General features: G+C 46.4%; 1 protein-coding gene across 2 annotated transcripts in view; it reads right to left on the bottom strand.

The window, feature by feature from the left end:
• Nucleotides 1-63: 63 nt before the first annotated feature.
• The window catches only part of GOLGA7B (golgin A7 family member B), a 34733-nt gene continuing 7066 nt past the window's right edge, over nucleotides 64-27730 (bottom strand). The window contains exons 1-5 of one of the 2 annotated variants that reach the window (XM_083505808.1): nucleotides 13590-14163; nucleotides 7923-8048; nucleotides 7325-7477; nucleotides 4845-4946; nucleotides 64-2116 (exon numbers count right to left, since the gene is read on the bottom strand). In XM_083505808.1, the coding sequence (XP_083361934.1) occupies nucleotides 2009-2116; nucleotides 4845-4946; nucleotides 7325-7477; nucleotides 7923-8048; nucleotides 13590-13601 (501 nt within the window). In that variant the 5' untranslated portion in view covers nucleotides 13602-14163 and the 3' untranslated portion in view covers nucleotides 64-2008. Of the gene's footprint in view, nucleotides 2117-4844; nucleotides 4947-7324; nucleotides 7478-7922; nucleotides 8049-13589; nucleotides 14164-27730 lie in introns of those variants that run through there. The other variant, XM_083505807.1, reaches the window with a different exon arrangement.

Below are 27730 nucleotides of genomic sequence, written 5' to 3'. Positions count from 1 at the left end.
TATATGTGCAGGAGCCAGGTCTATTATTTATTAAGAGAACGGATAGGAAGAAAACAACACTGGTAGATTCTCACTTCTAGTTTATTGTCAGAAATTTTCATGTAGAGTCAGAGGGATACAACTATGACCAGATCCATGAGTCCAATATATGGCATGGGGAGCAGCTTCTCAGGGCATCTGGGTACAGAGGGAAACCCTCCCAGGGTCACATTGGCTTAACCTCTATGCATTTGTGATGCCCTCTGCAGCTCTCCCATTTCCCTGCAGCACAGTCAGGGTCTGGTCACTCTCCAAACACATTCATCCCCACCATCAAAAAGGAGGAAATCCCATTCTGAAATCAAGAAGTTTGGAGCACTGACGAAGTAGTGGAGTGACTGCTGAGTTTGCCCAGCCAAGCATCCAAAACAGCCTAGTGTCTACCCTCCAACAATCTCCCCCTCCACAGCTGGGTGCAAACAAAGTCTTATACTGAGTGACCCCCACAAGGACATCTAGCTGTGCATGGGACGTGTGGTGTGTGAGAAGCTGGAAACATTTTTGGAACTGCTGTCCATTGCCAGAAGTGGTGGTAGGCTTCGCCCAAGGTTTGGACGCCTGTTCATTGGGCGGCCCAGTCCACTGACCCAGTGGCTCAGTCGTCTCCCCCTTGCCTTCCCATCTCATTTCACAGAATGGCACTGGGGACTCAGAGAAGAGGTACAGAACCAAGAGGGTCTCAAACATACGCATGTGGGGCCCGGGTAGCTATTTACAGGAAGGAGGGAGAGGGAACATGCAGCAAGGAGACAACTTGTGCATGCAAGTGATAAGGTGCACTAGGGAAGTGGGTCAAATGTTGCAGGGTTCCATACCCACCTCGGAGTTTTCATCCTCCTTCCTCTTTCTTCTGTTTGCCAAATGTGGTGTAAGGGTGAAGGGAGGGGTGGAGCTTTGGTAGCCAGGGCTATATTAAATATTTACATACATAATCCCAAAGATGCTTATTGGACTGGGATGAGCTGAGGAATTGAGGAGCCAGAGGCCTCTCCACTAAAGCACCTCCAACATCTCCCATCTTCTGATGCTCTCCACGATCCCTGGTTGAACTGGAAAACCTGTTGCAGCTGGTCAGAGGTGGCAAGGTGCAGTCTTTCAACTTTGGAAGACTATATAGTTCTCGACAGGATCCGTGCTGCAGAGGGGGACTGTGCTGCCTCACCTCCTCCTGTGGCTCCATACAATGCCCCTGTCCCTCTGTTGCCTCAGAAGGATCCAGAGCATGAGGCATGTGCCCTAGTACAGAGTCCATCCTGGAATCTGTGAGAGGGCACGTCTCTGCCAGTACCAGCACCCTGCAGGAGGGACGGGAGGGTGGGCAAAGCACTTGCAGGGGCCCCACCACAGCACTGTGGACGTTGAATGCTCAGACCATGCCTAAAGTGCCAGGAGAATGGCATGCACAGCAGCAAGCAAAAGACAGGAGCTAGGATAGGGGGTCAGTGCCAATGCAGGAGGGGAGAGGACATTGGTGCTCAGGGAAAGGCTTGTCAGAGGGTCCCAAAACCACCAGTTCCCTCACCCACACCCCACCCCATCCCACCTCACCATGCTGGGCTGATCTTTACTGGTCATTTGACCTTGAGCAAGAGGGTGCATTCGGACGGGGTATTTGTGTACCTGCAGCTTGTGAGGACAGGACTTGGACAATGACACATTTGGACATCCCGGGGAGGGGGTGGGCAGGAGTGTCCCCAGGAGCCCACAGGAAGTGTCAATTCAGGTTATCCAGGTTTTGAGCCATGGGGAGACTGGGCTCATTTGGGGCTGAGGCCAAGCATCCTCTTTAGAAGGACTTTGCCCCCCGCTGGTTGTCAGAAGCCCCTCCCCAGGGGTGTCACAACCCTCCTTGCCGGCACCCCAACCCCCCTGGGGCTGCTCAGAAGCGGGTGCTCTGGTAGCGCAGTCTGCGGATCTCGGAGACACCGTCGTCCCGGCAGTACAAATCCCTGCCGGGACTCTGTGCCAGTCACCGGCCCCCGGCTCCCCCACCCCCGCCGCCAGCACTGCTGTTGCTGCTGCTTGAGCTGCCAGAGCTGGAACTGCTGCAACGATCCTCATAGATGGAGATCTCGATCTGTGGGCAAGAGGATAAGGAGGACACAGGGAACAAGGAGAGCTAGTAGCCTCACACACCCCTGTTCAGCAGCCACAAATGCACATTGAGCTTGACAATGCTGTAGGACAGGGTGGGGAACCTCCAGCCCAGGGGCCAACTGTGTCCCTCCAGATCTCTCCATCCAGCCTCTAGGAAACTCCCTAGACCAGGGGTATCAAACTCAAATTCATCGGGGGCCGCATCAGCAGTTTGGTCACCCTCAAAGGGCCAGTTGTATCTGTAGGAATGCATGTAAAGTGGAGGTTTCCTGTGTAGAACGGCCGGCGCCGCTAGAGGGCAGACATTCTCTGGCTTGTAGGCTGCCACGCATGCGCTGAAGAGGCGGCTTTCTTGTGTCAAAAAAAAAAAAAAGAAGCGAGAATAAAAGGTGAAGGCTGGCGGCCGGCTACACGGGCCACATGACGAGGTCTGGCAGGCTGGATTCGGCCCGTGGGCCTTGTGTTTGACAGCCGTGCCCTAGACCATGCCCCTCCTGGGACAATCTTGCTGTATGTCCACCTTGAGTTCTTCTGCCTGGCTGGACAGATGTGTGTATATAAACCTCCGATTTATGCTGGAAGAGTCCCATCTGATCTTTCACCCAGCTTTGCCTCTGGCATCACCCACCACTAGCAAGTAGCCCTTGGGAGGTTCCCCACAAGGAAACGAGGCCTCAGACTTAAGAAGTTTCCTCACCCCTGTTGTAAGACATCAGCTGATCTGGTAAGAGCAAGTTCCTGACTGTTCCAACCTCAGACAGTTTGGCATGTGCAGCTGAAATATGAAATGACAGCACACCTTTCAGGCAGTTGCTTTGTCTCAAATGCATGTTGTTGTGGTTCCACAAGTCAACTATGCACTGGGTAAAAATATGCCTCATCTGTTTTTATCTGACATCAGGTGCCTTCTTCTACAGAAGGGGTTGGCATCCTGTGTTGCTGGAGCATCTGCTCACTTCCACTTATCCCTCGCCTAGAAAGAACAGGTCCCAGAGGTTTTCTGTTTGCCCCACCTCTTTCCCCAGGAAAACCTGCTCTTTACCGCTGAATTGGAGCAAGTGTCAGTCCATGGAAAACCCAATCGACATTTGCTCCGATTCAGCGGTAAAGAGCTGCATTACCCCAGGGAAAGTGGCATGACAAGCAGAAGTGTGGACGAGCGCTTAATCTGTGGCTTCCATCTCATAATCCCAGTCTATTGGCCAACCAAGTTGGTTGGCGCTGATGGGAGCTGGAACCTAAGAACATCTGTGGGGTGACAGGTTTTCCATTCCTGCTGTATGATATCACACAGAAGGTGAAAGAAGGTTGCTCCATAGTCATAGTTTCATATCTGTCTACTTCCACTCCTTAACCACCACTTATCTAAGCCAAATAGTTGAAAGCGTGCAATGCTTTATTAACTTGGGAGTAAGTATTACTGAACTAAGTGAAACTTATGTTTGAGAGAGTAAGCAGGCACATGATAAGACAGTTAATCTTTCCTTACACAAAAAGTAGTCGTTGCCCCATGAATGTATTGCATGCTCACTCTTGCAGGCACAGCCCTAAAGTTATATGCTACTGCCTTCCATTATGAGATGTTCTTTGTAACTAAAAACTTGCACCTGACTTTGCTTTTACCTCTTCCCTCCCAAATCTCTTTCATTTTGTGCTGTGTCCCCTAGATTGTGAGCCCGAGGGCAGGGACTGTTTTATTTCTGGTCTTTGCGAGCCTTTTTCATCTGAAGAGCAAAGTTTTAAAGCTCTAAACAAACACATCCCAAGCACATCCTTTATAATCCCTCCGGTGTTTTGCTGGTGTTTTTGAAGGCTAAAATACATTTTGCTGACGAGTTCAGGAAACTGTGAGTCCTGGCAGCACTAGAGGCAGCAGGAATGCTTGGTGGGTTGGAGGGAACACATGAGCCTTTCAGTACCCACTTCTTCTTGGCCACCACATCCCTTCAAGGGAGCAGAGCCAGAAGCCGCAATAGCTGGACACAACCTCTGGTGAAGAAGCTTGCCTTCACAAAGACCATAAACCTCTGGCTGCTAAGCATAGGCCTGGTAGCCCCTTTGGGAGCAAGGGTCATTTCCTGTGGCACTGTGGTGAACCTGGGGAGGCAGCAACACCAGCAAAGGGAATTGGGGGGTTACTTTAGACATCACTGTCCACACACTGTGCCTCAAACCAGCTGATCCCATCTGCTGAGAGCAGCAGAAAAGTGAGCAGCAGTTAGGAAGGGTCATAGCTCAGTGGTACTGAGCAAGATGGGACAATGGTCTGACTCCATATAAGGCAGTTTCCTATGTTCCTAAAAACTTCAGCCTTATATTGCCCCATTTCCCCCAACTCTTGTCAAGGGAGCAGAGTCACACAATGCTATTGTTCGAAATATCACTGATAGCACTTGGGAGTCCAGATTTGTTGCTGTGTGGAGTAATATCATCTGCCTGTAGATCTGATTTTATTTTTGTGAACTGCTTTGAGAGCCATTGTGGTTCAAAAGCAGTAAACAAACACTGTAAAATAAGTAAGTAGACTAAGTAGTACGATCCCGCAACTTCTTTTTTGAGCTTGAATGCTGAATTTGGAGCAGAGAATCTCAACTGGGACACAGGAAATGGTCGTGTGTGTGTGTTGGTGAGAGTCAGCCACATGGGTAAGAAGAGTGATCTATATAGTGACCATATCTTTCCCCTTTGGTGCTAACCAGGAAGGATACAACTCGCATGCCCCGTTCCACTGGGTCTGTCAGCAACAGCCCTCGAGGAGCATAGATTTTCTCATTCTGCTCTTGGATGTACTTGGAGATCTTCTTCAGAACCTGGTGAGATAATTGGACAAGCGTTCAGCAACTATTTGGCGAAGATGTAGCCCCAGAATGAGACACAAAATATAGGGAAGATGATCCATTTACTGGGATCCTCTGAAGTTCTTCGATTCACCTACTTCAAGAAGGAAAAGGTGTTTCATGAAACCTCAACAGATGAAACACCTCAATAACAGAAGCTGGTGTTGACCTAGATATCCCATTCCCAGTTTCAGTAATCTCTGATTGATAACCATCAATCTTTGAAAGTTTCCCAAGACAAGTCACTCTATTGCCTAACTGTGCTCCTACACAGAGCATGTTGCCCTACTATCTGCCTGAGAACATTTTTTGTAAGTGAAACCAAAAGAATTATTTTAGCCTCTCTCCTACGCTATTTATGTGCCCCTGTGAATGACTGCATCACATCTTGAATGCATGGGAGCCCAATCTAAATTAGCTGAAGACTTCACAGAAAGGTAGAGCTACATTCAGATGAAATGTATAAAACCTGAAGGGAGAGCTGTTAAGTGTATCAGAATGCTCTGCTATTTTGAATATTTTCTCAACCCTGGAAAATAGTGAGTTGTCAAGTCTGACATTTTGAGCAAAACCTGTGACAAAGAAAGCATTCCCTACAGCTTGAAACAGGCTGTCAGTTTAAATCATGTGCCTTTCCCTTTTAATCCTGTTCATTATTCCCTCTGTTTCTTATGTTCAGACATCAGTACCACTGATTATGAAGCTAAGACAGCTATGGGCAAGAGGGAAGTATCAACAGGCTTCAGGAAACTCTAACTTTTGCAGAAGTATAAAGAATCTTTAGGGGGGAAATTATAGGGAACCCCAAAAAGAACATGTTCAGTGGCCATGCAGTACTATTGCAGCATGTTGGTGGGGGGAGGAAAACTGATTGGGTGGAAAATGTAATGGAGTATCCTGGGGAGGGTACTGAACGACTGTCACTATATCGCAGGAAGAATTTAATTGCATACCAGAATTTTTAGTTGTCACAGTTAAAGTGCTGTGGCACAACAAATCTACTTTTAAAAAAGTTCCAGACTTTTTGCAGGAAGGAAAGTGATGAGGAAGTTCACTAAAAAGTGTGTGATGATGGTCAGTTGACAGGAAGTCATATAACCTCCCCACAAACAATTCAAGAGGAATGCTCAATAAAGAGAGGGTATTGTAAAATTGCCCTGAAAACTTTGTGCTAGTAAACTGGGATGAGTGCTCAATAAACAGGTCATCTGGAGGAGCCCAAGAACATTCCACACTGCAACATTTTGCTGCAGGTCTCCCTGGTTCTATTCTACCAGAGCTCTCTACTAGGCAAGGATATTCAAGGCCCTGCCTACCTGCTGTTAGAGATAAGCAAATTTCAGACGCAACCAGGAGGGGGGGGACTCTAAAGAACAAAACCAAAGAATGAGGATGTGTCCACACTGGGCTTCTCTCTCCACTCTTGAAACTCTAGGTGTTCATTATGTGCAAGTAATCCTTCAGTCCATATGCATGAGCCAAGTGTTCACTGGATTCCTGCCATCAGCATATCAGACAAAGCTAAAAACTCTGCCAGTGTGACCTCATTGTCTACATGATCCTACGTTGTGTGGGTTCAGGATTCAGATCACATACTATCACAATTAAGTAAATAAAAGCAAGTATATAAATAAAAACATCAGCTTGGCATTCTAATTTCTGGGTGCTTCAGCACCATATGCACCGATGGATAGCATCAGTTTGCTACAGCTTTGCTACAATAGTTGTGATCACAACATTTATGGATGGTAACCCTTTATATCCTATTTAGTTCAGTCCTAACCCCAAGGATGTGGCACTGTGGGTTAAACCACAGAGCCTAGGACTTGCCGATCAGAAGGTCGGCAGTTCGAATCCCCGCAATGGAGTGAGCTCCCGTTGCTCAGTCCCTGCTCCTGCCAACCTAGCAGTTCGAAAGCACGTCAAAGTGCAAGTAGATAAATAGGTACCACTGTGGCGGGAAGGTAAACAGCATTTCCGTGCACTGCTCTGGTTCACCAGAAGCGGCTTAGTCATGCTGGCCACATGACCCAGAAGCTGTATGCCGGCTCCCTCGGCCAGTAAAGCGAGATGAGTGCCGCAACCCCAGAGTCAGACACGACTGGACCTAATGGTCAGGTGTCCCTTTACCTTTACCTTTAACTCCAATGATTCACAAATTGAGATTATTGGCACAAGAAGAGGTTGGACAGGATATTGTTAAATATGGCAGAAACAAGGAATCTACATCTTACGAACGTGGATAATCAGGTGGTTCATCTAACTTACACACTCCATATTGACCAATCAATATTATATAGCAACAACGTCAATTGTTATATCACAATACAATGCATGTTGTGGCTCCAAACCTTCTCATAGCGGGTCTCCATGCAGAGGAAGATGAAGTAGGCTGTGGCACAGGCCAGACATCCCTCCAGGTAGGAGCTGCCCCCTATTTTCTCAGCCTCCGCATAGAAGTTGTTGAGGGTCTTCACAGTTTCTTCAAAAAGTTGCCGCTCAATCTTTGGTGAGGAGAAAAAGAGAGAAAGAATGCCATAAGATGTATACACAGGAGGCCTTCCATTGTTTATGGCACCCATCTTTCACCCAGTGCACAATAATAGATGCTATCATGGAGAAGGGAGCATTGGAACAAGAGCAGGTGTACGGTGGAATGGAAGTGTGTGTTCACATCTTTGAGCATGATGGTCTGCTATGCATTTTGTATATGATCACAACAGCTAACAAGTTAGAATAAATCATAAAAGGAAATGAGGCATACCCCAGGTGTTTAAGAAGGCAGCAAACCACTCTCTGCAGCTTAAGATTTCTAGAGCATCTGAAACATCATTGGTGCACTAACACCTTGCTCTCAGTGGCATCCAGACTACAATGCCTTTGTCTGACATAAGGATTTGTCACCTACTTCACCAGTCAGCATGAACCCTGTGAGAAAACTGGCTGTACCCGGCTGTCCAGCTCTGGAGGGAATTTGGTCTGGAACTGGCAGATGGTCCCGTCACTGTAGTCCCGCTGAACAAAGACCTTGGTGGCCAGGGAAGCACTCCGCCGTAGTTCTTGGAGATTGTGGACCTGGCAGAGCAGAGGCAGGTGGTTACAACAGGCAAAGGTCCCTTCTAGAACAGTGGGGGAAACTCACACCATACCCTGAGGCCATGCATCTAAGGCAGGAATTTGTGGCCCTCCAAATATTGCTGGATTACAACTCTCTTTATCCATTGTTCATGCTAGCAGGGGTTGGTGGAAGATGGAGCCCAACACCACCTGGAGGGCTGCAGGTTCTTCACCCCTGCTCTAAAGAGTCCCTGAATCTACATGGACTTGGATACAAATAATTTTTTTAAAAAAATAGTTATGATTATGGAGTACTGTTATTGGGTTATAGTCAATGCTGCTCTTCTCATGCAACTGATTTCTGCTTGTGCATTGGAAATATCCCCTTCTCTCATCTCCCCTTCACAGTGGCGTAGCATGGGGGGTGCAGGGGGGGGCCGGCCGCACCGGGCGCAACATCTGGGGGTTAGGGTTAGGGGGCGCAAATCCACGGGTTAGGGGGCGCAAATCCACGGGTTAGGGGGCACAAATTACTTGCCTTGCCCCGGGTGCTGACAACCCACGCTACGCCACTGCCCCTTCAGCCATCCCCACAAACACTCTGGGTGCAGGGTGCAGGGCAAGAGGAGAGGAAGGTGAGTTACTTTGCACAAATGGAACATGGCTTGCACAGGTTTGGATGCCACCCATTGTTTTTTGGATGATGTGCCACTCCTCATTGAGAGTACCATCTCAGAAGAGTTGTGTGAGCAAGAAGCAAGAGTTGTGTGAGCAAGAAGCAAGAATGACTCTTCTAAGATGGCGTCTGACACTTGCTTGCATTTAAAGAACAGTTGTTTTGATCTGCTACTTATCTGGAGGGCATCTCTTTAGTTGACCAGAAGGCCATTCAACAGCTGTTTAACCAATTCAGCATTGCAAACCTACCCAAAACTGATTGAAAATATGTTCTATGAGACTGTAGTTCACAATTTTGGTAAGCCCTGCTGCAGTGGATTATAACACAGTTCCTTATCTCTTGAGCATCACCTTAGAATATTGGTAAGGATTTTAGATTTGGAAATGCAGTTTGAAGGTTAGACATGGAGTAAATTCATACATCCATACTCATTAGCTAGTAACTTAGATGTGTAAAACAGTCATCGTAGATCAAACACCATGAAGCTTTTATGTCACAACAGATAGTAATTTCCGACTGAGGCAGTGCACATTATTGGCTGAGAACTGTGCAACCTCCATGTGTGAATCAGCCCTCCTATTGCATTTTATGGGCTATCCCTATATACAAGCAACATGTGCCTGCTGCTGTTGGAGCAAGAGGACTATCAATGGAACTTGGCAAGATGCTCCGTAGTAAGCAATGGAGCAGGTTCCCAAGACCATCAATGACTGGAAAACCTGAAACTCTGGGGTTATATATCTTACAAAGAGTGGGGCTGGCAGGAACATATAGGAAAGATCACAGGATGACCTCAATTGAAGAGACACACCTAACAAAGCAAGAACAAGTTCTTCCAGAATAAACCACAGAGGGTTTTTTTGCTCCCCAAACACTCTTTCTTCCCCTGGTTGCCAGCCAACTCCGAGACTGGATTGAGCTGAATGTATAGACTCATCCCACCTCCAGTTTGAATCCCAGCCAGCCAAAGACACAGATAAAAAGTAAGAGCAGCAGATCATGCATGGTAAAAAGGTAAGAGCCTCAGGCTGATATGGAGTCTAGCCTTGGCATCTGTCTCCTTATTTAACGTAGGCTCAAGAACTACAACCCCAAAGCAAGATCCTCCATAAACACTGCAGACATCTGTCACATAACTTTAGGGAGTAAAAGTGTGTATCCTTCCTGAGGCTAACCCATTATAAACATTTTTGTTAAACACTCTGAGTTGTTCCAGCCGCCCCTAGATTTGTGACTATATGAATATAACTTCATAAACTGCCAGCTTGTAGCTGAATATCCCCTGGCAATTCTAATGGGTGTTTCCTTTCTGGTCCTATTTCATCCAGAAGGGGTGGGGTGGGGTGTATACACACACACACACACACACACAACTGAGCAGTGAGCAGTGTGCCTCAATGACTGGAGCATTAGACTCGGTGTGGGTAATCCTGGGTTCACGACCCATTTCTGCCCTACCTTATTGTGTCACAGTAATAATTAAACTGCATAAGACGCATGAAACAATACATTGAGTCACTTGTTCCTAACAATTATGCTCAGCATCTTCGTCTTTGTCATGCCATATTACTTTTTGTGTTCTCTTGACACTTGCATTTCCTAAACCCAGATTATCTAAGCCTTTAAAAACCTCATGCAGTTTCCTTCTTCATGAAGTATCCAAACAGTTCTGAAAAATTGCTGGTAAAACCAGACACTTTTCTTTATTCTTTCAAAGTGTCCTGGTTCCATTTGGAGTAAGGTCCACTGTGTTTGACCCATGCAATGATGTAATGTATATGTGAGTGTGAACTAAACTGTGGGTAACCAAAATAAAAATAAAAAATCCTATTAATTCTGTATTTCCAGCTATACTTATAATTTGTTCTGCAGCAGAACTAAATTGCTTTTGAAGGAGATTGCCTTTTCTCCAGAAGCTTCCCAAGCCCTTCACACAGACTCCCAAAGACACAGTTAATCAGACAGAAAGAGGGATAAATAAGAAAGCTTAAAGAAATGGAGATGTACAAAAATTATGTCAGAAGAAAATAAGCTTGGCACTACCTATATTTTTCTGCATTGTAATGCATTATTTTTCCATCTTTTTGAAACACACACACACGCCAATTCTGTAAAAGCCCATTCTCTCTGTATTGCCTTTAATACCATTAAGGTTTCTCCTGTGTTATAGAGCAGAGGACATGGATAAAACCAGAGGATTTTCAATAACCAAATTATATCTGCAAGAATTGAAATCACAAAAACAATTTGGAAGAATAACTTAAAGCTATGAAAGAGTTATGAATGCATGGAACATCTGTTAATTGATAAAGTTAATACATGTTGTTTGATTCAGTATGGGAATAGGATTAACACAATTAGAAGCTATACAGAAAATTGGAACTATTTAATAACCTTCTGGAAAAATCAATTTCACAAAAATATTTTGATGGAAACACGTCATTTTTGAGGGTTTGATAGTGTGAGGATAAAATACATAGTTAGGTATGGAACACCTTGTTGTTATTGAGGTGTACTTCTGTATCTTGATTTTCCAGGTTGTATGACTCATTGGTTTACCAATTATTTATAATGGAATATGCTGAATGAGGATGTGGCAAGTCAATAAGCTATTAACAGAACAAGAAAGTGCACTTTTGGCAAAAACTATTTTAAAAAACCAACTATCTAGCTGTTATGTGCTCTCAAAAATCAGTTCAAAAACTTATTGAAATTTACTCAGCTTGAGTTGAAACATAGCAGGTCCAAAACGTTAAAACCAACACTGAAAGATGTACTGTAGAATGGAGTAACAGAAAGAAAACAGAAATTAACTGCAGCAGTATATGCCAACTGACAGCTTGCAAAATCCTGAATAGGATTGCTGGGAGTTAGAGCTGTGTGACGGATAATTCCAAGAGGTGGCAGCAGATTTTGTGTCTCAAGCTATTCCTCTCCTATTTGTGATGAATCCCAGAGTGATTAAGAATCGATATGGAACTGCACACCTCTTAGCTCCAGGGTCCATCCCACTGACTTTAGTTTCTAATGAGCTTTGTGGAATTGGACTTAACTGTCAGGGGTCCTTTACCTTTTTAAACTTCTGTAGCTGCCCAGTATATATAATCTAGAAATCCTTTCAGCCCAGTTTCAAACCTTCCAAGAGGCATTTCAGATCCCCTGGGAAGCAAGTGTAGGATAATCTGTCATCCTGCCTGTTCGCAGTCTGATGCTGGCTTTATTTAGAGGCATGATGAAATCTTATATTTCTTCCCAGTTTGCAAGCAGCCCCCACCCTGTCTGGCAGGGAGCACACACCTTTCCTTCCTATTAGACGTCTCCTTACAAGACTTCAAAAAAGGTATGCCTCGGGTTCTGACCTCATTAAATTTCCCACATGCTCTGTTATATTGGATCTCGGGTCCTCCAGATTCATAAATCATTCTAGATGTTGAGAAAGTCAGCAGTTGTTTTCTACCTGGATTTTGGAACAGCCCTCGTTTTTTCCCAAGAGGGTTTGGGCTCAAGTCAAGGGTTATTTAATCTGAGCATGTGCAAGATGGGAGTCAACCGAGGTCCTAACCTCAACAACAAGGGTTGCGATGCTGAAGATCTGCTGGGATAAAAATTATTGACTTTCCTAGCAGGAAGGGGAAGTGGTCTACTCTACAGGGGAGGGGTTCAGGGCGCACCGTGTGCTCAGATGCTTTGGCCTTTTACAGGGATGCCTTGCTGTGGCGTTAGTAGCAGGCTGCAACCCCCCCCCCCCCCGCGCGCCGCACCACCCGCATTTAGAAACTGCCGCCTTTCCCCTAGTAACAACCTTTCGGTAGTTCCCATTCCGGCTCAGACCATTTTCGCCTGCTCGGTGCTGCATCGGCAGCAGCACAACAACGACAGTAAACAAGACCTTGTTTTGTGGCGCTGGAGGGGGAAGGTGAAGAGCATAGGTTGTGGAGAACAGCCCTAAGGGATGGACTTGAGGTGTAAGATGAAGGAGCTGACTTTGGAGAGCTCCTGGCTATAGGACACCTGGGCAGATCGCGCTGCTGGATCCCCGTTCCCCCACCCTTTCTGCTCTGCTCTGAACCCCACATAGGAACCTAGGAAGCTGCCTTATGCTGTGCCACATAATTGGTCCATCTTAGCTCAGTATTGCCCACACTGGCTGGCAATGGCTCTCCAGGATTTCAGGCAGGGGTCTCTCTCAGTCCTACCTGGAGGTCCCAGGGCTCTACTACTGAGACCTTCCACACGGAGCAATGGGGGTGGCTGCCGGTGATTCACAAAGCTGGTTAATGGGACCCACACTTAAAGAGGAGAGTCGTATGCCACAGGTGGTCTCATCCTCCATCACCAGAGCCACATGCAAAGGACAGCCTGGGGAAGCATCGGGGTGCTGCTGTCCTCGCCCTGTGGCTTCCTCTTGTCGTCCTCCTGACCCTTGCCTGACGCTGGCAGGTACTGCCATGAGACTCTGCGCTGCACCCATAGAAACACGCTGCCTCAGCCACTGAGCATAGCGAGGTCTCGTTCTCTATTAGCAATGCCCTGCCTTGTTTAGTGACCCAGGATTGCGGAGCAGGGGAAGCGCCAAGCTGGGGGAGGGAGCCATGACATGCCAACCACCCTAGCCCCAGACACACGCCGGAGGCTCTCGGCGCTGCCTTTCTTTAACCCGCGCTGAAGTCGGAGGCACAAGGGACTTCTGGGGCCTGCAGAACAAACCCAGAGGATGCGGTGCCGGAGCAGCCAGCCTCGGTGAGGGTCGCCTGGTCTGGCGATCTCCTACCGCACCGGGCAGAAACTAGGCAGGCAAGGCAGGAGGAGATGCTTCCCGGCGGCTGCCATGACTCGACAGAGCTTCCTCCTGTGCTTCTTGCTTTCCCCGCGCTGCTCACCTCGGTTGCCATGTTGTGCTGCCAGCGTGGTTGCTCCACGCTGCTCGGGAGCCCGGGAGTCCGAAGCCGAGGCTAGAGCAGGTTGGTGACGACGGCTCCTCCTTTCCCAGGAAGCCGACCTAAGGGCGATGTCCCTGTTGCCGCAGGCGGAGGAAGCGCTCGGCTCCCCGGAGCTTGTTGCCACCCGCAGGGCTGGGGCGGCGTCCGCGGCGGGGAAGCGCGGTGGGCAACGGGCGTGGAGAGTTCTGCGCTGTCCTTAGTGCTGGAATGGGAGGCGCAGGAGTCGGGGGCAAAGCGCCCCGCCTAGCGCTGTCCGCGGTGCTGACGACCCGCTCCCCCAGCGCGATCCCCTCCTCAACCGGCAGCTGCTTCGCTCGCCCCCAGCCTCAACGCTCAGGCTTCCTCAGTGAATGGCATCTCCACCACAAGGGGAGGGGGCGGGTTGCCTTCGTGGGAGCCGCATCCCCCCAGGGCGTCCCCACGCTGGAGCGCCGGGCTCCGGCACTGACTCGCGGGAGGGACGGCGAGAGGCGGAGCTGTGCAGAGCAAGGAAAAGAGCAACCGGGCTCTCGCTCGTTTCCTGCTTGTCCTCCGAGAGCCGGCGTGCGGGTTACTTGGGGCACGTGCCACCCCAGCCTCAAAGCGAGAGATAGCGCAGAGCTTCAGGTCCCGGTGTTGCTGGCGGGTGTTGTTGCCTCCGCTTCCAGGGCAGTTCTCTTTGATGGGGGACGCTTGGCCCCAGCTGCCACATACCCACCCCTTACATACCAAGCCTAAGGGAGACCTGGTATATGGTGTGGGACTGACTAATTGGCCGCACTAATGGGCACTTAAGGCACAGCGACAGAAGGGCCTCCTTCAGAATAGCCCTCCCTGGGGTGGCGTGTCTGCACTATACTTGATCCTCCATGCTTACTGTCTAGAACTGGCCAGGGAGTGTTCATCTTCGGAGGGAAATGTGGATAAAAGCATTTTATGATTTCTGAATATTTATTTGGAATTAAAGATAATGGGTTTTCTCCCTGTTCCAGGGAATGATATTCCCAAAACAGGACTGAAAGATACCAATAAATCATAATTTTTCATGAAATTAAATATATTTGTATCCTCTCTCCTGAGTTCACAATTGGGCAACTTTAGATGCAGTGCCCTTAGTTAATAGTTCAAACTCAACCCTGCATCTCTGGGCCTTGCTATCTCCTTAAACTTGCAATGTTCACACCTTGAGAGATTTTCCGTACCTTTGCTTTGACCATTTGATTAAAATAATAATTACAGTTCCTGGTGTGGCTTCTTCTACCCTTGGTTGGATTTTCCCTTTTACAGTACTTTTAAAGGTACAGGATGTTTCCTGACACCTATTCTCATATCACTCCTTGACCAACACTCCTCTAATCTCCAAAGCATCTTTGCCTGTCCTCACCCTTTCTCCTAACAGCACAAGGTCCCTTATCCTGTTTTATGGGGTTTGCCTGCTCCGCTTTCTCCTTAGTGCAACTTCCAGGTGACCACCAGTCACTGTTATCTCAACTCCCATCAGCCCTAGCAAGCATGATGGGAGCTGTAGTTGAGCAGTATCTGGAGGAGCCAAATGTTCTCCACACCTGCTTGAGGCCATATGGGAGCTTTGTTCCTAACACCTTTCTCACTGATTAATCCTTTTCTCAATTCACTGTCTCTTCTGCTTGTCCTTTCTTTAGGACAAAGGTGGTGAACCTGGCCCCTTCAGATGTTGTTCAGCTCAAAGTGCCATCAGCACCATTAGCAACCCAGGAATTATTGGTATTGTAATCCAATAACATCTGGAGGGCCTCAGGTTCATCATCCTTGCCTTAGGATTTTGCCTTATTTACTTATCCTTCCCTTTGGTTTCTCAGTCCATGCCTACTCTACTCTGCGTCAGGATCTGCTCTTTGTTTTCTTTACCTCCTGGGGCCTCTTGCTATTCAGCTGCTGCCTTCAAATGTACTCTGAATTATGGAGTTCAGTGCTAAGGAAAAGGCTAGATTCTGCAATCTCTATGAATTATGCACATTTATTATTTTCATGTCTTTGCTTAGTTTGCAGAATTTATTCAGCAGACATAGAGAAGGGGCAACAAGCTATATAGGGTACTGAAGACTTCATGGAATATAAACAACATGGGTATAATTTCTTCTGCCCTATGTGAATCTTCCCCCACCCAAGCTGAGCTCTCTAGCCCCTCATAGAAATTGGCCTGTTTATGAACCTTTTACTGTTGTCTGTTCTGTCTTGAAAATTGTGACTGTTTCTGAATGTTCCAAGACTTCACAACAGCAACATAAGGGAAACAGAGATATATGCAGATAGCAGGAATAGTTTAGGTGGGTGTGTTTCTGTGATATATATGTGCTACCTTTAAGAAAAAAAGGAAAGAAGGAAGAAAAATAAATGCTTAGGTCTAAAAATATAGTGTCATTATGTGATACTTCAGAGAGACTTCAGATATGCATACTTATACCCAGACACACACATATAAATATCAGCTGCAAGCCTAATTCAACCCTGTATACACCTGCAGAAGAACCACACCCAACTCTCAAGCCAGGATACTTGCTTCTTCTGCCTCACCCTGAAGACAAACCTGTCATTCTGGCCCTCCTCCATTCTTCCCATCTCTTCCCAATTAATACAACCCAGGACCCTGTCAGATTCATTGTACAAAGGCACAAGAAAAATTTCTCAAAGGATCTTGTCATTCAGGCAAATTAAAGGAGCAATATGGATTGCTGAGAAGCTTCTCAATCCTGCAGTTGAGCAGAATGGAGGTTTGAGAGCCAGTGGTAATCCAGCTGTTTGCTGGCATGAGCAGAAATGCTGCATTGACCTGAGCAGATGCTGGGCACGCCTGGCCCAAAGCCAACGATGATGCCTAGTGCTTGGAACCTGTAATTATCTGCAGAGGAGTTCTGCTCTGGAAATGTTTTAGTATCTCTCATTGCCATTCTGTGCAGCGCTCCCCAAAGTGCAGCCTAAAATTTCATTTACGGATCTTCAGACATGGCGTGTCGCCCCCCCCCCCCCGAAAACTGAAGATTTGGAAAGGAAACTCAGGCTGCACATTGGAGATCACTGCACAGAATCACATCAACAAGAAAGGCTGAAAGATTAGCTACAGCTCAATGAGAGGAGCAAAACTTCTGGAAGATTGAACAAAGTCTGGGCTCATTAGACCTATGCAGGCAATTGGTACAGTCTGCAGTATGGGGAAAACAGAGTGGGAGGGTGGCTGAAGAGTGATACACAGCTAGGGTGCTTTGAATCCAATATAAGGAATTGTGTTTGGGAAGGAGAGCAAGTTGGGAAACTGTCTTAGGTCAAGGCAGTGCCTTATACTCATAAGTCAATAATTGAAAGACCTGGCAGACTGGGTTAAGCACATCCGTGCTCACTCTAGGGAAATGATGGTGAGGTCTCTGGCAGTATTATTTATTATGATTAGGCAGTATGGCTTCGAAAGGATTCAGTTCTCTAGCTCTTGGAGACGCCACATTTTCTGTTTATGTAATATTAGCAACAGTATTTGCTGCTTGCATACAAGATAGAAGGTGGATGATTGCATCCAGAGTAAAATGACAAATAGCATGCATTTAAGGATGGAAGACATGTTACTACTGTGTGATATGCACCATGTGCTTTTTATGGCATATCATAGATAGACCTCACAGTCAATGTGCATTGGAGCTTCGCAGGGTAGCATAAGCAAAAATGATAGGTCTCTTCTTTAGGGAGCTTACAATATATGTTGTCTCGTCTGGCTGCATGCACACCACAGATTTACAGCAGATGACTTCCCCCAGAGATTACTGACAACTGTCATTTATCCCTCACAAAGCTACAGTTCCCAGTGCCCTTGCCAAGCTACACTTCCCAGGAATCCTGGGGGGAAGTCATGTGCTTTAAACATATGATGTGTGCACAGCCTCAGTCTGCAGGCATGTGTAATATCTATAAAATGCTTCTAGGAAGAGGTGAGGAAACCCCGAAGAACCCTGAAGAACCCTGGAACTGAATCTCCTTGCACCTCAGATCACTGGGAGGACCTAAGGCAAGCCAATGGGACTTTTCCATGGCGTTCTAAAAATAAGTTTCCCTGCAGGACATGAGCTGCCTTTGGGAAGGAAGCACGCCTCGCAAATCACTCATGGTACTCAGTGGAGAGAGGAATCTGCCAGCATCGGTGCTTTATGGCGAAGAGTAATTGTGCCTGCTGCCTAATGGACTCAAGCCAGTCCTTTTAGGTCATGATTGCTGCAGTCAGACATGCTGTGTCTCGCCATGGAAGGGGACTGGCTGTCAGCAAATTGCATTGAATTTCATGGAGGAATCTTGCATTGTCCTCAGTTCAAAGGGTACAAAGACACAGCCGTCAGTGGAACTACAGTGATTGGGGGGGGGGGGGAATAAGGGGAATGAGCAACAAGGGGCATCTTCATCCTATATTTCTCTGTTTACTCATGCATGCAGAACATGTTGGTATAACTGTTTTTTTCCAAAGAAGGAGGAGCTGGCATGTGCCTGAAGTCTGCAGGGTGGCTCCCTTTCACTATTAGCGCTACTAATTAATCCGATGACAAACCTTTCACTATTAGCACTACTAATTAATCCGATGATTCCTTTAGTCGATTAATCTACCAAGAAAATTGACTGAAGCTCATAATTCTGCCTGCTACTGACACAGCCACTATCAGCCCTATTTAGTTTGCATGTGGTATGAGTGGCCTGGCTTCTACCTCAATTGGAAAAGCAATGGGAGGCAATGCTGACCTAGCTACTTCTCTGCACTGAATTTTTAAAAATGTACTAATGGAAATAATACAGCAGGGAAAATAATAACAGAGGTTGTAAACCTTAAGATGCATGCAGCTAGCCTGGGACTGCTTCTCTTATGGGTCAGAGCAGTCCAAAAGCTGACTTTAGAACCTACAGCTGGCAGAATAAAAGCAGTTTATTCAGTCCAGATTAGAGAGCTGGTGGCAAGGACTCTGGTGTATTGGCACAAGCATCCTGAAATGCATTATCATTTAGCTAAGGTCACTTGCAGATGACCTGTTTCTTGAGCACTCATGCTGCCTTGTTGGCACAAGTTTGCAAGAACAGGACTATTCTGAATTGTTTGTGGGGAAGTTATGTGATAGTTGTGTCAAGCAAGTATAATTCCACATTTTCAGGGGCATTTCCCCATCACTCTCATTGTCACAAAAACCAGCTTTGGGGAGGAGGAAGTGGGTTTGCGGTGCAAAAGATGGACTCACTGGTATGTGATTGAATCCCACCCCAAAACAGCAGAAGTCTGGAAGAGCCCTAAGACAAGTGGCAAACCAGCAACAAACACAGACATTTTTCTGCTCCTTACAGAGGCTAGACAGAAGCTTGGAGCCAGCTGATACTATCTGTGTTTCAATCATAGTATTATATGCACTACCAAGGAAGTCCATTGCAAAAAAAACTTTATCTGTCCAGAAAATGCCAACTTCTCAACATGACCACACACATGTATGTGGCATGAGTTTTGATGGGGATCAGTCGCCCTTGATGGAGAGAAGCCAGTAAAAGAAGCAATAATAACCACCAACACCACCCAGATGCCTAGAATCACAAGAGAACTAGTCCGATAGGAAAGAAATGTTCTGAATCTAAAAATAAACCCTCCATGAAATGTTTTTAAACTGTGTCATCTTCTCTAACTGGGTAGGTGGGGAATATGCCTGCACACCACAGGGATCCTAGCCAGTGATATTCAGCTTTGGGGTGTGATTAGCTTTTATTTTTTCTACGAGTCATTTGACTTCTTTATTCATTTTATTTTACTGACATTCACTCTAGGTACTGATGATTGTATGCAGTGTTTCATATTAAGATACTTACTTTGTTTCAGAGAATGCCAAGCTTCTCCCTTCCAGCATGGCATGGCAGCCATCGCCCACTGCAATCACCCACGGATGCATCAGACAGAACCTGGTTGTAGCCTTCAAAATTAGTGAAATCAGGTGATGCAGTAAAGATGCAGTCCAGTGAGGTTGTGTGTCACAAATCAGATGCTGCCTTCTGGCAAGTGCCAGAATATCAGGGCAAACAAAAGGCAGTAGGAATTCCCTTGTCCACAAGTGTTAAATGTTCTCTTTTCAGCAGGACTATCTGCTATCCTCACTCCATTCATTGCATGGGCAAATTGGACACTGCACCACCAACCTCAGTCTACCGTCAACCAACTCTCTGTCTGTCTGCCTGCTTTCTTATTTACAACTGGTTAGGAAGTGGGTTTGCCTTTCATTTAGATCTGGTTCCACCTATTGTTGGGTCTGCCTCTCTTCTGCCTCACCAATCCCAATGGGCATCAACCATCACCGCACTGAGACAGATTGACACAGAATTTACATACTAGATTGGGGTTCCCATTCAGAACCTCCTGATGCTCCCTTTCAAGGGTGCCAACTCGAATAAAATACAGTGGTACCTTGGGTTACAGACGCTTCAGGTTACAGACTCCGCTAACCCAGAAATAGTACCTCGGGTTAAGAACATTGCTTCAGGGTGAGAACAGAAATCGGGCGGCGGCTGCGCAGCAGCCCATTAGCTAAAGTGGTGCTTCAGGTTAAGAACAATTTCAGGTTAAGAACGGACCTCCAGAACGAATTACAGTGGTACCTCGGGTTAAGTACTTAATTCGTTCCAGAGGTCCATTCTTAACCTGAAACTGTTCTTAACCTGAAGCACCACTTTAGCTAATGGGGCCTCCTGCTGCCACCGTGCCACCGGAGCACGATTTCTGTTCTCATCCTGAAGCAAAGTTCTTAACCCAAGGTACTATTTCTGGGTTAGCAGAGTCTGTAACCTGAAGCGTATGTCACCTGAAGTGTATGCAACCCGAGGTACCACTGTAAGTTCTTAACCCGAGGTACCACTGTATTGGAGGGGACAGGTAAGCCCTGTCCCATATCATCGATCACAAAGATGCAGCGCGCGCACACACAAACCATTTGCATGGCAATGCCCATCAACTTTGGGGGAGTCTGCCCCTTCAAATATTTTATTGGGGGGGCCAGAGGGACTTCAGCCCCTAGGAATTGGCTCCTATGCTCCCCTTTTTTGTTTCCCCATAATAGTTCAACTTCCACTGTCCACACCTTTCTGTGCCACGTGTGTGTCATCCTCTCTATGACGTCATCCAGGAGCCATCTCCCCCAGCTGGCAAAAAGGATGTGCTGTGTTTCTATGGCAACACTTCTGCCTTTGGATGTATGAATTAAAAAAAAATCACACTCACACATTCACTGTGGTCTGCCACTCCTTTCTTGGAGCAGAAGTAAAGGGCTTAACAGCTTTGCCATTGAATCCTTCAATTCTTTTTCTGCAGAGGGGGAAACATAAACATTGTGCCCTCTGTATTCACATCTTAGCTGCTCTCTCTCTTTTTTAGCACAGTGGTGATGACACCTCAGGAAACAAAATCAGCTGCTGCATTTGAGCTTGTCCTCAACACAGGCAGGACTGTGCAGGAAAAGGACATAATTGAACTTCAAGCCTATTGAACTTCAAGCACTACTGGGCTTCCCCAAAGCAAACATCTCTGTAAATAACATTGAACAACTGACGGTGCCCCCAAATTCCAATTCCAAGGAGAATCTATGCTGCCTCCTTAAGGCGTTGTTTTAGGGGAGGAGAGCTTTCCAGCAGATCTGGCAATAGCATGCAAGCTCATGAATATTCAGTCGGCGGATTAGAAGCCTGTATTGGGTCTACAGGAAGCAGGGAAGTGCAAATGAGGATATCGAGCTTCTTGTTACAAAGTGGGCCACATAAGTCAATACACCCTACACAAGCTAGCTGAGGCTTTTCCCAGTGACATGAGAGTTGTTGTTTTCTATGGAGATCCCAGGGCTCTCACACTTTCTGCAGGCAAGGCATACCTGTATGCTCCACTGTTGAAATGTGTCCGTTCCTCTCAGTTGTGCACCCCAGGGAAATAGGCACCATCTGAAATTTGAGATGTTTCTAGATTTTGGAGTCACCCAGAACCTGACAGTGATCGGGCATAGGAGACTAGGTCCTAAACACAAATACACAAGTCCAACCTGATCTAATTGGTTTCATTCAACCTTGCATTCAACTTCCTTATTTGCTTGCATTCAACTTTCTTATTTATTCTGCTAACAGAGTGCTGTAGAGCATGGATGGGGAGCTTGTGGCCCTCCAGGAATTGTGGGGCCCAACAACTCCCATTAGCCCCAGTCAGCATGGCCAACAGTCAGGGACGATGAGAGTTGGAGTCCAGCAACATGTGCACCACACCTGCATTTTGCTGAAGTAGATCATCTGGCAACATCTCATTCCGTGGTTTTCTAGAAACACCCCAACCCAACCTTTTCCAAAGCTGGAATGGAGGAATGAGTGGAGCATTTGTTCACCCACACCTAATTACTAATTTCCCCCTCGAGCCTTAGATCAGATACAATCTGTTTCGACAGAGTATGATCTCCGAGTCTGTGAAACATGATTGCATTAAATGAAAAGAGCAGGATAGTCAGCAATGAATCTTCCCTGAGAAAAAGCCCTTCTGGGCTCTCCCAGGCCTATGTGTGCCCTTGCCTCCTGCCCAGAGCTATCGCTCCACTGCATTGCTCCATCCATCACTTGCACAGAGAAGCAAGCAAGAGTCAGGCCTTGTAGAGGGCTGGGATGGAGCCAGTGAAGCTGTTTTGTGCATTATTGATTCCACTACTGTGCCGTGGGCTCATCACTTATCAAGACACACAGGGCAGCAGGGTGATGTGAAAATGAGCCACAAACAGATGAGGGACCCTCCCTACCCTAACACAACAGTCCATTCAACCCATTCATCAGAGGGAACAGAAGGAGTCTTGGTCAAGCCTCCAGAGACAGATTGACCAAGGCACTCATTCAACTATTGCTCACAAGTTCCCCTCCCCACTCCCCATCCATCTGCTAGACAGATATGGAGGCCCATGACAAAGACTCACACTGTACCAGTGTCAGGCACTGTCCTTAAAGGATGCTCCTGACTGGCACATCTCACTAGCAATGCCTAATGACCCCCTTCTGTTCAGGGCTGCCAAGTTGCCCAGAGAGTGGGAATGAGCTGAGGGGCTGAGCAAAGACAAAGGCAAATTTCCACTGCCTTCTGTCATCAGCAATGTGGATTCCATCTGACACGATCTAATTCCCTTCCTGATACCTTCAAGACAGCAAATCCATCTATGTACCTTTCCTAAAAGCCAAGACAGAGGACATGATGGTTGAAGATAAGTGTAAATGTCTCAAAGAGTTTATGGAAGGAAAGGAGAGATGTAATTATCTGAGGTGAAGATGATCCACTGAGCTTAAGGTATGGAGTTCAGAATGCAAGTAGGCACCATAGCCAGAAACGATAACTTGTGAAAACAGTCTCAACCATGCTTTTGCAATGCTAGTAGAAGAAATTCAGGTAGCTGGAGAGAAAGAGACAAGAGTTAAAAGTGGTTTGAGAGAGAGAGACGTCAGCACCTATGACTTACATGCTTATTTCCTTTGTTCCATTTGTCCCATGAGCTGATTAAATCTTGCAAATGTTTTTAATTGTTTCAAAAACCTGCAAAGCCTGTTCGAACAAAAGCACTAATAGGGGTTAAACATAAATCTTTAAACTTGTATACCAGAGGCAAAAGAGAGCTGAGTGTACAGAACTAAGCATTGCTCTCTCTTTTAAGTTGAATTCAGCTCTTGGGAGGGGTGTGTTGAAATAATCATTTATTACCAGCCTCTCAAACTGGTCTCAGCACATTAACTGGAAGTGATTTCAGTGTTTGGGCTCCTGGTATAAGTGAATGCTTGTTTATTTATTTTATTTTGCTTTTTAAAAAAAAAACCCTTTCCTCTAAGGAGCTCAAGGGCCATACCATGGCTCTTCCCTTCTCTGTATTAACTCCGTATTAACACAACATTCCTGTGAGGCAGGTTAATCTGAGAGATGGTGAATAAGGATTATTGTTTCAGGTTTAGCTGGTCTGAGGTTTGGGATGTATTAAAAATTAAGTTTGAATTGTATCCTGTTTCTTTAACTCCTTTAAAAACGTCTTTTCTTAACATTACTAGTAGCAGGGTGTCACACACCCTTGTTATCACCAACACACACTTTCAACAAAAATAAATAAATAAAAAGCATAATGGAGGCACCCTCAGTCGAACCACTGGCACCTCTTCGACTATGTAATTGCCCGAGCTGAAAATCACTGTGACGTGCTCCTTACCAGAGCTATGACAGTGCCAACAATTGCTGGACAGATCACCGATTAATACACTCCATAATGGCTATCAAGATTATACCTCAACGAAGGCTTCGAGGAATGAAACCAAGGTGCAAAATGAACATGCAAGCCCTTCAAGGTCCTATTAAGTGGGATTGCTTCCAAAAGACTCTTAAGGACCCTGACAACACTGGACCAAGCTAAAATCATCCATTTTTGCAGCCTGTGAACAAACTTGGGTACCAAACCAGGAAACACCAGGACTGGTTTGATGAGAATGACAGTGAGATTGAATGCATTATTGACAAGAAAAGAAAGGCCTTTCAGATCTAGCAAAGAGATAGAAACTGCACCACTAAGAAAAAAAACCTATGCCAACTCTAAGGCTGAGGGTCAAAGAAGAACCAGAGAACTAAAGAACACCTGGTGGATCACCAAAGAGAAGAAGAAGAAGAAGCCACACCCTAAGAACGTTCAGAGAATTTGGGAAATCTGTTTGCTTGCTTGCTTTTCTGCTTTACTAAGAGATTTTTTACCATGTCCTTCAACAAGCCCCCAGGGTTGCTGACAAGGAATCAACAATCAATAATCAATTAAAATATGCAAATAACAAGAGTGGTAGGGAACATCAGGCCAGGGCTTTGAATGTGGCCTTCTTTCCAGGTTTCTCTCTCAGGCCTTCTGGGATTTTCCCAAACCAGATCCCCCTTCCAGGCCACACTCTCCTTCACCAGAACCTTTCTGTGGCCCCCGAGTGATTTTGCCTTGCTTTCCTGACCCTTGAGCATCTTGGTTGCCCTTCTCTGTACACATACCAGCTTGTCAATATCCTTCTTAAATGGTGGAGCTCAGAAATGGGCACAGTGTTCCAGGTGTGGTCTGAATGGGCATGGCTGAGACTGCCTGTATTAAACATACTACAAAATGTCCCTGGAAAAGTACTGATGAAGTGCAGCAATTGTGTTTCTTCAGGGCTTTGGGGCAGGAAAGGCATAAGACCATTTAATCCAAACAGACCATCTCTCCCACCCCTCTTCACAAACTCGCCAGTATCAAATTTGGAAACTGGACTCATTTTTCCTGCAGCCCCAGCAATGCAGTACAATTCACTCCTTGCCAACAAGATACATTATTGCACACTCATTTTGCCAGAAGTTTATTTTGGTGATTACTGAGCTTTTGCTTGGCATATAAGGAGCTTCTTTGTAATAGTCCTGCACCACAGGGGGTTGGACTAGATGACCCTTTGGTCCCCCTCCAACTCTATTTTGGTCCCCTTCCAACTCTATATTCATTTGGTATAAGCACTGTATGAGTCTAGCAGCAGTCCTGTGGGTTGTGGGTAGACAGGTCAGCTGAGACATCCCCTCTCCACTCATAAGACAGGGACGTGCCTATGATAAAACTAAGAAGCTGTGTTGCCTTTAATCTCTGTGCTTCGGCTTCTTCCTGAATGGCTGGATCCTTCTCAAGCCAGGGAGCTGGAATTTGTCACCCCATATGTACTGGGGGAGAGGGTGTTCACAGGTTGTTGGGTTTCGACAGTGCTGAGCTATTTTTAGACCTGGTGCTGTTCTGACTCAGTGGAGTGTTTATGCAGGATGTGTTCCGTAATCCCAGCCGATAATATATACAGAGATTCCAGAATTGCAGTATAATCCATCCCAGGTTTTATATTGCTCTGAGAGATAAGGGGGTACTTAGGGAAATAGCTAGCAGTTAGTTAAAATATATTGTGCTGTACAGTGTATAATTAAACGTGTCTGCCTGTTTGGCCTCAAAAGCATATTGTCGCTTCTGCTTCTCTCTCTCTCTCTCTCTCTCTCTCTCTCTCTCTCTCTCTCTCTCTCCTTTCAAAGAGCTCCCTATCTTCTGGGACACAGCAGCACATGGATGCTCTACAAAGCAGGTGGAGAGGGAAGGAGCGAAGGAAGAATGTGCTGAGGCTAGAGAAGTCTCAGAGCTTACTAAATTGCTCCCAGCACAGCTTTGCAGGCCCTAAAGGAACAGAGATGACATCACTCTTCCCTTACTAGAGCAACAAAAACACACCTTAGAAGTTCCTGGCCATGGTCACGTTCACCAAGCACATTGCTATTCGTACCTGACGGTCACTCCACCGGTTACATGTTTTGCCCCTTACAGGGCATAGCTGTCAACGTTTCCCTTTTTTTAAGGGAAATTCCCTTATTCCAATAGGATTCCTCGCAAGAAAAGGGAAAAGTTGACAGCTATGTTACAGGGAAGGCTTCTGCTTATGTAATTGCATGGCATCTCCATCTAGATAGCCACATGCAATGATCGTATCTTCTTTTCATGCACAATCTCGGAAGATGCAATTCCCTGTGTCTTCCCAGCATGCATATAGTACACACCATACATTTAATGCACACACCCCTCCCACCGAAAAAGAATCTTGGGAAGTTTACCCATCATAGAGTAGCAATCTCCAGCACCTTTAACAAACTACAGTTCTCTTTTGGGGGGAGGAAATGTGCTTTTAATGCATGGTGTGTACACAGCCACAGTGAAAAGGAGGGCGGCCAGGTCTATTTGTCACACCTGATGATGTACATACATTTCCCCATGCTCCCCTATCCAAACAACTCTGTGTTGAGAAAATATAACACGTCTCCTAATCTGGAGCGAAGGGGAGTCCGTGCTTCCATGAAGAATTGCTGGCAAGAGACTGCTCTTTTTTGTACCCTGTGAGCTGGCTTTGAAAACACCTGGCAGATGGTCTCCTTCCCAGGTGTCCCTGCCTAATTTACTTTTGCCAAGACAGCCACATCAAGGAGAATTAACCCATGCATTAAGGAAGCTCTGCACCTGGAGGGAAGCCAAGATGCAGATCTAAGTGTTTCTCAATGGAGTAGTAATGCCTATCCCTCTCAGACAAGAATAGAGACACTTTTCCCCATTGAGGGCCACATTCCCTTTGAAGTAACCTGCTTGGGGGGTGAGCAGACCAGAGCCAAAAGTGAGAACCTTCTTTTCTCTCTCTCTTTCTCTCTCTCTCTCTCTCTCTCTCTCTCTCTCTCTCTCTCTCTCTCTATTTCCCTGCTTCCTCCCCCATGCAAAACGTAGTCAAGAAGAATTGCACACAATTAATTAAGGCAAAGACTGGAAGTGGCCCTGAGGCTGCAGGTTTCCCACCCCTGCTCTCAGAACCTTCAATTCTCCACTGTTTAGGGGCTATTTTCTTAGACCACGGCATGGAGATAATAGCCATTTCGCTCTTTGTTGTGGAATGGGAAAATCCTGCACAGCAGGAAGAACAGAATAGCTGCGCATATTACTCTGCAACGTATGATTAGCAGGGCAGGGTACCTGCCACTGTGTTTGCATGAATGCCTTCGGGAAACAGAGGGAAGGTAGGGGGCCAAGGTATGCACAAGGGCGCAGAAGGGGTAAGTAAGTAGGTGTGCCCTAAAATGCAGTACAGTGTGTACAGTACATTGCCCCCTCTCCCCACCCCTCTCTCTGAGATGCAGGGCTGGGAAAACTTCAGCTAATGAACTTCTGCCTGCCATGTAGCTAGTAAAAGCAAGTAATATGGCGTTTGAGCTGGATCATAGGGAAAATCAACCCCTACGTCAATCACTCTAGTGATCACTGAATCTGGGTCAGCTCCAAGGTTGGGGCAGGGAGGCTTCATGTAAGTGGACCTTAATGGACCCCTTTAACTACGGGTTGCAAGGGCCCCTGTCCATGGTTCATCCTCTCCTCTCCCAGTAGCCATAGGGGGGCAGCACATTAGTGTGCAGCTGCTGCTGCTGCTGTTCTATTTATGTATGTATTTATAATAACCACCTACTCATAAAAATATTGTGACAGTGTACAAAAAAAAACCATTCAAACATCATAAAACCATAG

The sequence above is a fragment of the Podarcis liolepis genome (assembly GCF_965112155.1).
Source record: "Podarcis liolepis genome assembly, chromosome: 5".
In the NCBI taxonomy this organism is placed as follows: domain Eukaryota; kingdom Metazoa; phylum Chordata; class Lepidosauria; order Squamata; family Lacertidae; genus Podarcis; species Podarcis liolepis.
This window is presented reverse-complemented; position numbering and strand designations above follow the sequence as displayed.